The 11,531-nt window shown below is 26.8% G+C and overlaps 2 protein-coding genes across 7 annotated transcripts in view; one reads left to right on the plus strand and one right to left on the minus strand.

The window, feature by feature from the left end:
* The window catches only part of LOC111685044 (protein vreteno), a 125,851-nt gene that overhangs the window by 83,683 nt on the left and 30,637 nt on the right, over window positions 1-11,531 (plus strand). For 2 of the 3 annotated variants that reach the window (XM_046946860.1, XM_046946858.1), the window contains exon 10: window positions 6,727-6,797. The gene's annotated coding sequence lies outside the window, so the exon portion shown is untranslated. Of the gene's footprint in view, window positions 1-1,880; window positions 1,913-6,726; window positions 6,798-11,531 lie in introns of all 3 variants that reach the window. The other variant, XM_046946859.1, reaches the window with a different exon arrangement.
* LOC111679282 (protein sprint) overlaps window positions 1-11,531 on the minus strand; it is a 290,124-nt gene that overhangs the window by 70,363 nt on the left and 208,230 nt on the right. For all 4 annotated transcript variants that reach the window (XM_023440821.2, XM_023440822.2, XM_046946857.1 and 1 more), the window contains one exon: window positions 7,510-8,047. In XM_023440821.2, coding sequence (XP_023296589.2) covers window positions 7,510-8,047 — 538 coding nt within the window. The remainder of the gene's footprint in view (window positions 1-7,509; window positions 8,048-11,531) is intronic.

Raw genomic sequence — 11,531 nt, forward strand, 5'->3', positions numbered from 1 at the left:
ACTATAGACTAGACTATAGACTAGACTATAGACTAGACTATAGACTAGACTATAGACTAGACTATAGACTAGACTATAGACTAGACTATAGACTAGACTACAGCCTAGTTTATAATTTCATCTATAGTCTAGACTAAACTATAGAATAAATTATAGACTACAATATAGACTAAAAACTAAATTATAAACTAGACAATCCAATATGTTATTGTTTCAAACTTTTTATGTGTCTCCTTTCATTTTTTCTAATTAGTATTTTTAATTTTGTCCGTAACTCTATCAAACTATAAAAACTTTCTTTACACATTTCTTTTTAATAAACAGCGTAATGACATTTTCTTGAAAATGTCCCCAACATTCTAGACATTTTCTCTAATATAAAAGCACACAAAATGTCCCTCTATTAACCGTAATGAAATCACGTGTCAAAAAACTTCAATATTTTAATCAAGTAACAAAAAGTAAAAAAAAACTTTGAAATGGACTCTGTCACACGTTTCAACATTTTTAGAACAAATTTGCAACATCCTACAACAATTTCAATTAATCTTTTGACACAAAAATGAAAACAGAAAAAGTCTACAAATATAATCTAGTTGACATGTTACAGTAATTTCCCAAACACGTACAACATTTATCATACTTAACTAAAAAAAAAAGAAAAAACATTTCTTTGCTATTGAACACAAAAACAAATAAATGAACACGAAGTTGTCAAAGTGAAATGAAAAAAGAAACGTTAATTTAAATACTCACTTAAATATTTTCATTAGACAATAATGGTTTAATTTACCCAAACTGTCAAACAACAAAACACAAGCACAAGTTAAAAGTTAGTTTAAGGCATAGGGGACTTTCAATTAAACCTCTGCGTGTGGTGTATTTTTTGTCTTAATATCATCATCATCGTCATCATCATCATCATTCCATAAACTAAATGCTTGAACAATTTGACAAATCAATTTAGTAGATAATTAGTTATGCAAATAGCACAAACAGCAATATACTTATTCTTCTTATATTTTGTAAAATTACTCTATACAGTCATGTAAAATGTATGAAAATGAATGAATACAAAATTCAACATTTTACATAGATGATCATGGTAAAGTGTTTTGTCAACCAATGAAGGAAATCAAAAGTGAGTGTTAAAATGTTTTTGTTTTTAGGGTGTAGTCGCATTATAATCATTTTAGATTGTGTTCCTATTGTTTGCTATAATTGTTATTGCTATTGTTGATGATTTTGTAATTTCTGCATATTTAATTAAAATATCTTAGAGTTTGTTAAAAGACCAGCACTAGTACTTTTAATACAAAGTATTTTTTCTCATATTCAGAAAGAAAATTTAATTTTATTTAAGGTTTAAATGATTCCAAATGTTTCCATAAAATGCATTTTATAAACCTTTGATAAAGTAGAATGTGATAATGAATAAGGCCTTTGTTGGCAGAATTAACAATTTTGTGGCGAATTTTGATAAATGGTTTTATTTGTTTGTTTCTAAAAAGGGGACATTTTTAGCAAGTCATGCTTGACTTGATTATATTTGTTGTATGTTGTACTTGTATGCTTTGAATATTCATAGTAAAGTTGAATGAACTATTTTTAAAGAGTACACTAGTGCGTATACATAATGAGTGATTCCCTATTAAGTATAGTGTAAGGCGTATACTTGTTATTAATAGGACTTTATGAAAATTATGTATACGTCCCCCTGAAAGCTGATTTATTCGAGAGGGTTCCATAAATAGATTTTAAATAAATATTATCAATTTCTTTAATGTATTTGATAGCATTTTATCTGATTTACTTTTCTATAAATTTACTTAGAATTTCTTTTAATCAATATTTTTTTATATTCTTTATATTACATACAGCGCTACTTCAATAGTCTTCCTTTTTAACTTTGGTATGTCTCGTTTTTTTCTGCCTTCTTTTTTAAATTGTAATATTTTATTTGAGAAACCAATAAAAATAGATTTTTTGACAAATACATTTAATAAAACCACCCTAATTTGTAATAAAAAAACCTGTAACACAGTCTAAAATAATACAAATCAATGTTAAGATTTTTTTTTTGCCTTAAAGAAAAAAGAAATTGTAAAAAACACTGACAAACCAACAGATGTAAATACTTATATAAATGCTACTTACGCACATGTTACAAATAAATTACACATATCATGACACTGAAAACATATACATATACACAGATACAAAAATCATACATAGACAAACAAATTTATAAGACTATAAAAGTGTGGTGGTATTGGTAACAGACACAAGTGGGTAATAATAACCGAAGTAATGAAAAAAAAACAGACAAGATTTTCTCTCTATAAATAAAGGGAATTCTAAGGTTTGAGTATGTTTGAATGTGTATGTGTTATAGTTGCAATTTGTGGAAGGGGAGTTAGCAGATTCTTACCAGGAAATGCAAAAATTACTGAAGGACATATAATACAACATGTTTACAAATATTTTATGTTATATCTTTGTGTGTGTGTGTGTGCAAGGGAAAGAGTATGATGTTGTCAACTTATGTGGAGATATGTGTTGCTATGCTTGCAGCATTGTGTGGAACGTAGACGACATGTGAAACGCAAATAAATAAAACCTCAAGGGATGCACTTAAACTTATAAATGTTACAATTACATATACATACAACATTTTCTATTATTGCTATTTAATGTATATGTGTAGGCATGTTGAAAAGCAGGAAATTAAAGGAGTTCATTCTTTAAAAGTGGAAATTCTAATGCTTACTTTTACACTTGTTTGTTCAATTTAAAATGTGTGTCTTTCCGTCATATTTAAGAGTGGGAATTTTGACAATTGTCCTAAAGTCCTTTTTGATTTGTTTCAACGTTTTGAGCTAAATAAGAACGTTTCTTTGTGGCCTCCCGTAAATTAGTGGCTAGTGTTCTAATCTAAAAGACCGCAGGTTGAGGGTTTGATTCACACCTGAGGCAATAAAGGGGAGCACATCAACTCTCTTAGCTGAGCAGGTTATGCCTATATAGAACTTTAAAGAGCTTAAGTCGTTCTGAAACGTTCGTTGTTCGATTTCAAAGAATGAGCTCTTCATAACATTCTATTAAGAATTGTATTGCTTAAGTTTTTTTCTGAATTTAAACTTTATGAAACCTTTATTTACGACTTCCTACTATAATTTCAAAGCAGGATATATTATTTATTCAGAAGTTATGTTTTAAGTAAAATTCTAACAAGTGTAAAATTTTATAAAGGACGAAGATTTAAAGAGGAATATTTTGGAACTTTTTACAATTTGGTCCACAGGGGTCACATTCCTTGGCGATCTGGGAAAATAATTTAGCAATGCTTTCAGATTTGCAAATTCCAGATTCAGGTTTGTAGAACATACGGCCTAAAGTTAAAATTTTGATAAAAATTCCAAAATTGCAAAAAGGATTTGTTAAAGGGCCCCAGCGCATGGGACTATTATTGAAATGAACATATAGTTGACCTTGCCAATGCCGTTTCAGAAGCATCTTCGTTGGCGTATCCACAGATTCTTTTCAGCTGTCTTTCAACGAGAAATCCACAAGACACCATATAATCAGAGGTAGGAAGGATATATTAAGGTTGATAGCAATATTTACGGGACATGGGTGGTAGGCGAACATGCAAGTCGGCTTGGGCTCCACTTTAATGAGTACTGTCGTACTGACAAATGGAGTGGCACGGTCAAAACGTAGTTCCTTTGACTCTACTTGACTCTTCGTGTGTAACTACCACGATAACTTATCAAACAATTTTCCTTGCAACGTTGATGTTAAATTTTATTTATTTCCAAGAAATATTCTTCTCCACTGTAGAATGTTATGCATAAATTACTTTTACAAAAATCTGACGCTTTCCATATGAAGCCTATTTCAAAAAACACTTTTTCGTCAATAAATTCATGGTCAGCTATGACCAAATATACTGTACTTTTAAACATCTGATTATTTATCTTTGAAATTGATTTTCAATTACACTCTTTTAAATCTCTTCTTACATAAAAATCAATTTAATAGATTTTTCCTAAAGACACATACCTTTATAAGTACATATTACATCTTTAACAATATTTTGTAAGTATGTATGTGACTTATATTCTGAGCATTTGTTATGGAGGCTTCAATAGTATAAAATTACCTTGTTGAAAATTTTAAAAGCAAATAAATCTCAAGAAATAAATTCAAGGGAAAATGTACACCTTTTATATAGTTATAAAAAAAATAAGCTTAAAAGTACATAAATACCTAGTATTTGAAATATATTTACGCGTATTTTATACGAAATAAAACCTTAAATAAATTCTTCACAAAAAGTCCTTGTTATTTATGTGTATAAAAAGATACAACCAATAGGTACATACAAATCTAACCAAACAAAGACAGCAACAAAAAAAGCGAACACCCAAAAGTATGCAGCATGAAAATCAAATTTAAAGTAATTTGCACTGTATGAAATAAATCAAATAAAAACACATACAAATAACACACATATTCATATGCGTTCATTTCATTGAATATGTGTTTGTAAAAAAAAGAAGCATAATAAAATAAATTTTATTTAAAAAAGGGAAAAAGTTCTTGAAATATTTTTCTTTTTATTTCCACAAAAAAGGATATAAATAAAAAATAAAAATAAATAGAGAAACCAAATATTGCCAAAAGGCTTCATTGACATTGTTGAATGTGGAGTATGATTTTCTTTTTTTTTGTGTACAATTTTTTTTGTGATACATCTCCTTGAATATGTATTTTTTTATTATTCATATTTATACATTTTATTTATTATGTTCATATATATAGATGTATGCATAATACTTTTGCATATTACGTGAATAGCTTTATAGGCATTGGGGAAGTACTATTTCTAGGGACCAACAAATTTTTTTTACAAAAATTAAAATTTAGTTTATTTGTTTTGTATGAAAAATCTGAGTAATAAACCTAAAATAAGTGATTAATATCTTTATGACTACGGGTGTTAAACCTTAATAATGAACGCATTATTATAAATATCTTTTTTAGTTTTTAATATTTGTCCTCCCTAATGTTCTTATATTTTATTGCAGAAATTCCAGTCTGCATACTTTTTCATTTGTTATTAAGTTGATGTTTTTTTATTTTGCTATTTTGTATGAATAATATGCATTTTTTTGTTGCTCAAAGTAAAAGTGTTGCCAACATATTTATTTCAGTTGCAATGTGTTGATGCATGAAAAATGTAATTGTCGAGTAAGTTTTTTTTCTGTTGCTCGTTTTGTAAATTTTGTTATAAAATTTATAGTATATTTTTTCATAAGTTTTTCGAGTTCATTTTTTGTTTTAAAAATAAGTAGAAAAATTCTAAATAAAGCAAAAGAGATTAAAATAGAAAAAAATGGAATTTTTATTTATAATAAGTTTATTGTGATTTAAATTTAAATTATGTTTCCAGGAAAAATTTTGTAATTTGTTTAAAAACAAATGCCAACAGAATTATTCAAGATTTTTTAACAAAAACTTAAGAAGTTGTCTTTTTTTTGTAACAGATAATATTGACAGCTCAGAATCATTACAACGAAGGAGTTTTTTCTGACTTCATATCGTTCAAATTTAAAATTATTTTAGAGCTCATTGATTCCATTGAAAATTGTCGCTTTATAAGCTTTGAAATAATAGTCCATTTCACAATCGGTGTTATACATAAGTATGTCGTAATATTTTTGTTTCAAAAAATATTATTTGAAAAATTTTTATGACATACAAAACGACATCGATTGTGGATTGGACAAATATATAGAAGTGCTACCAGTTCCTTAAATATGTCGAGACCAAAAACTGGGGGTTTATTTGATTCGTAGTCAGACCAGTGAACGTAAACAATCACGTCAGGCGGGTCACAGTGCAGGGTCTTTAGTCCAGAGATTAGAATCTACTTATTTCAAGAATTAAGACATTTAAACATCGCGCAGTTACCATTTTTGTAGAAATGTTTATAACGTCCTGAAGCCTAACTATAAGCTTCAAAATAATAGTCCATTTCATAATCGGTGTTGTATCGTAGTATGTTGTAACTTTTTTTACTATTGCTTTGTTTATGTTTCAAAAAACGTTAAGGTTAAATTCCTTTGTGTTATAGGTTAGAAACTGTCTTTTGCTTAAATGATGGATTAGTACTTTGTTTTCCTGATTCAAAATCATTTATAAAACATTTATAGAACAAATTTTGTATAAAAATTTGACTTATATACCTTTGATAAAAGTTTTAAATAAGACTATAAAACTCTGGGTGCTTTTGTGGAAACGACAAAAGCCATTTTATTTAAGTGGTTGTAAAAAAGTTTTGTTTTAAAGGGAGTTTTTGGTCGAGCTTAATTGCAACAATGAACTGAGTTTAAATAGCTGCAATACTCATTGTCCCTGGTACAAGAAACTATAATTTAACATAACGCTTAATGAGTTATTTGTACGTGGACAGGCAAACATCGTAAAATTGACAACAGCACTAATGCTCTGTTAACATTTTGGTACTTAGTAATTTATTTTATAAAATTACCAAAAAAAAAAAAATCTAAATAAATTGTATATAATTTAATTTTTAATTTTTACCCAAAATATTGTTAAATTTAAACCCGTAATAATTCAAAAATAACAACTTTAAAAACTAATTTAATTTCTTACAAAAAAATTTTTATTTAAACAAATATTATTTTCTCTTTACAGCAACAAGAAACCCAATTTGTTTTCCTTCACATAAATGGAAAAAACATGAACTTTAGCATTTTCCCCTAAAGGTAAATAAATTTAAAATAATATTACTTCTTGTATTTAGCTTAAGATCTTCCTAAAAGTATACAGCATTTTATGTTTTCTTACACATTTTTTGTTGTTGTTGTTACATTTATATTTAAATGCATATATACATACTTTTACACAAATACAAAAACACATTTGTCTTCATTGTTTTTGTTATTTACACTGGCTTATGAGTAATTTCGCAAAACAAATACCTTAACATTAAGAGGAGGAGTAGAGTACTCACCCTCGCCTCTTGTTGTAGATAGATTTGTAAATAGATTTCTTTTTCAAGGGTTTAGCTTTAGAGTATTTAATAGACAAAGTATGGATAGGAAAAGGGAAAAACACTTTAGTTTATGAACCAAGTTGTGTTTAAAATTTTGTAAAAAATGAGTATATTTTTTTTCCTTTTTTTAATTTTATGAGAAAAATAGCTTTTGTAAGGATATATGATGGAGTAATATTGAACAAATATATGTAAAGTATTGTTTAGAAAAATATTACTTATACTACACGTGGTTTCTTGTTCAGGAAAATATTACTCATACTACACGTGGTTCTCAAAACTTCTCTCTTCTCAACTAATTTAGTGTCCAACAAACATCTCTAAAGAAGTTACAATCTATATCTTCACTAAAATCGATTCCAAAACTAAAGTATTTAAATGACATTGTTCCTCGCTGTCTCCTCCCTATTCTATACACTCACCTGACTTAATTCATCTCTCGATAGACGTGAACATTTTGGCAATAACGCCTGCATATCATCTTCAAATTGTCCATCGCCACAGCATGAACTATCGTTGGCATCCAACGAATGAAATTGATCTGAAGCATTATCGATGGGCAAACTGATACCGCCACCTATACCCCCACTGCTGCCGCCACCATGAATTATTGTATGCATACCCATGTGGCTGCCATTTAAGTCGAAACTTAAATTTGTTTTACCACCCATCATTAAACAGCCGCTGCCACCAGCAATTCCATCACCACCATTATTGTCACTTCCTTTAATGGAATCTAAACCACAAAATGGTAGACGTTGATGGTTATTTAAGCTGCTGCTGTTGTTATTGTTGTTATTGTTGTTATTGCTATTATTTGTTGTTGTTGATGATGATGTCGTTGTTGTATTTGTTTGAAATTGATTTTGTTGATGTTGTAGCAATGCACCAGTTGCACTATGATGATGTGTGGCTATTGTTGTGGCTGATGTTGCCGTTATTGTTGAAGAATCGGAGGATCTAAAATTGTAAAAGAAATTGAAATATTTAGTTAATAATTGTTAAATAATAATTAAAATTTGTTAATTAATTGTTTTTTTTTTAATTTTCAAAAAAACTTGTTGCCAGTTTAACAGTTGTTTTTTAAAATAAAACTTTTAGGCCTTCTATGTTTGCATGTTTTATGTTAATTGAACCTGGTATTTTTATTTGAAGTTTAATTGAGCAACTTAAGTTGTTTTAAAAGTTTGTTAATTTTTGTTGTTGTTTTTTAATTTCAATTTCATTTTCGTATTTCTTTAAGTGGCATTAAACTTTGATTTGTGTTGGTATGAGTTTTTGTATTGTGTTTTTTTTAGTAATTATGCAAAAGTTAATGATTGTTTTGTATGTTTAAAAACAATTCAATTTAAAGGGAGTTTTTTTCCTAATTATTTATTATTTCATTTATTTGTTTTATTTTGGTTTTTTATTAATGTAAATAATGTTGTTTGTAATGAAAGTAAAGAAAATGGATTTAAATTAAATTAAGCTAAAAATCTTTTTGAATTTGTATTCTTTTCTTCTTTATTACTGAATAGTGTTCGCATTTGTCACTTAAAAAAAGAAGTTTTAAATTTAATTAGAGAGATTCTGAAATAAGGTCCTTACAATATCCTTGGAATCAAATTCTCTACTTAACGTGTTGTCCAGATGTAATATTTTCATTTTAAATGAGTTTTTTATTTAAAAAGAAATTTTTCCAGTATTTTCACCAAAGTCAGTTTTATTTTTAATTTTATTTTTATAAAAAAAATAACTGTTTTTCATAAAACCCTTAAAAAAAATTAACAAAAAATATTAAGTTTTTAATCAAAAAGCTGTTATTTTTAATACCAATTTTCCATCAAAATACGGTTTTTTAATCGGAAAGTTTGTTTTTTTTTATCAAGTTTTACTTTTTTTTATCAGAAACCAGTTTTTTTACGAAAAAAAAAAATAGTTCTTTATCAAAAAACTAGATATTTTATCTAAAACCTAGTCATTTCATTGAAAATCCATCTGAAACGAAATTTTTTCATTAAAACCAAACTTTTCAACAAGAATCAGTTTTTTCTAAAATAAAAAGTTTTAAAATCAATGTCATTATTATACCCACCATTAAACAGATGGGGTGTATAGTTTTTTCATTCCGTTTGTAACACATCGATATAATCTTACTAGAAAACTATATATATAATATATATTCTGGGTCGTTATTAGATTCTAAGACCATCTAGCCATGTCCGTCCTTCTGTCCGTCCGTCTGTCTGTTGAAAACACGATAGAATCCAAACGGGAACAGCTAGAGAATTTTGCATTAAATCTAATTTGTTAAAAAATAGGCATTTTTATAAATAAACCGGTGTTTTCATTAAAAACTGATATTTTCATCCACAACCAGTTTCATCATTTAAAATACGATTTTTCATTAAATCTTTATTTTCATAAAAATAGGCATTTTTATTAAAAACCCGGTGATTTTATTCAAAACTGTATTTTTATTAAAAACCGGTATTTTCATTTAAACCCAGTATTTTCATTTAAAACTGGTATTTTCGTTAAAAACAACTGTTTTCCCTTAAAAAAATGTTGTTTTCATGACAGATTACTTACTCTGTAAATAATTCTCAAAAAAAATTAAAGAATTTTTTTATTTATTTTTACAAAATGTATTTTCTATTTTGTTCCATTATTTACTTAAATCATTTAAAATTGTAGACATACATATTTCTTGTAATCATAAACGACGTGATGTCTTTGTTACTTTTCAAAACTCAACTTTGAGTTTTCATCTTGGTTAAACAAAAATGTCTTTCAAAACTTTTAATACAAATATGAAAAAGTTTTAATATTCAAAATGTATTTTCTATAAAAAAAATGTTAGCAAACAAAAATTTTATTATTTTAAGAAAAAAAAAAAAAAATATGCAAAAGATGCATGTAAATCATACAGATTTTATTGTTAAAAGATAACCAATATTATATACAGTGGAACCAATATACAAATTTTGTTAATGTTAATAGATCAGAGAATCAAATCTAAAATAAATCGAACCAGAAACCTCCATACTGATACATCGTTGGCTAGAAGCGAACATAACAAGAAATTTTTAGAACTTTTCTAGAAATTATGAAAAAACTTTGAATAAAATTTTCAAAGTCGTTTGCAGTAGTGGCTCTACTGTAAACAAAAACTTATTTCTTTACACAACTTTCCCCATAAGTATTATTTCTATTATAATAATATTTGTATTTTGATTGAAAAAGTGATAGAAAACACATTAATATTTAAATAACATACATATCTAGAAGAATTTTATATAAAATTGAAAAGCAAATACTTTTCAATTTATTTTCTTATTATCTTTCTTTATTTTATTCAATTCTCTATGAGAAAAACAAAACTTTTTTTCTACAATATTATTTACGAACCCAATTTTATGCACAACATTGTTCAAGAAAAAATCCTTAACCTTATTTATTTTTCTTACAATTTAAATTCTATTTAAATAAAATATTCACTGAATGAAAAAAAGTGCAAGTACTTTTGTAAAAACTTTTTTTTTTGCATGTCTACTTAAAGCAGTAATTGCAAGCAATGCTCGCTTAATACAAATAAAAAAGAGAAAAAATTCAATTAATGCCAATTGCATTTTCATTAACTTTGTTGCTTTTTTCTATTTTGCCCATTTGCTTACAACTCTTGAAATTATTTTAAAAGTTTTTTTATTTTTGAATGGTCTTTACAGCAAAAATAAAATGAAACTTATTTCCAACAACATTTCAGAGGATTTTCTAGTTTTGTTTGAAAAAATTTAAATTTTAATTTTGGCTGTTTTAGCTTAAGGCGCTTGGAAAAAGTTTGTTTTGAGTTGTATTATCTTGTTATTGTTTTTGTGTATATGCTAGGAAATTTGTTTATTTTGCAGTGTTGTTTCCTATTTTTCTTATACAAAATCGAATTTAATTATTAATTGATGTTAAAAACAAAAATTTTACTTTATTTTTTTCAGGGCATAAAAGCGACCCTAAAGTAGTGAATAAACAAAAGTTTTAAGATGATTTTTTTTTGTAAAGTAGTTTTAGTGCTTAAGGCTTGAAAAATAAATAATAATGGCTATTTCTTTTATTACATATAAAGATCTTGAGATTTGAATAGGTTGCCAATATTTAAATAGTAGAAAAAGTACTTTGTTGAATACAATTTTTTATATTATACCCTCAATCAAAAAGATGGGGGGTATATTGATTTTAACATTCCTTTGTAATGTTCCGAAATATTGGTCATAGATCCATAAAAGTATATACATATATTCTGGATCTATATTAAATTCTAAGACAATCTAGCCATGTCTGTCCGTCTGTCTATAGTCTATAATCTAGTCTAGTCTATGGTCTAGTCTATAGTCTAGTCTATAGTCTAGTCTATAGTCTAGTCTATAGTCTAGTCTATAGTCTAGTCTATAGTCTAGTCTATAGTCTA

The sequence above is a fragment of the Lucilia cuprina genome, chromosome 3, assembly GCF_022045245.1.
Source record: "Lucilia cuprina isolate Lc7/37 chromosome 3, ASM2204524v1, whole genome shotgun sequence".
Lineage (NCBI taxonomy): Eukaryota > Metazoa > Arthropoda > Insecta > Diptera > Calliphoridae > Lucilia > Lucilia cuprina.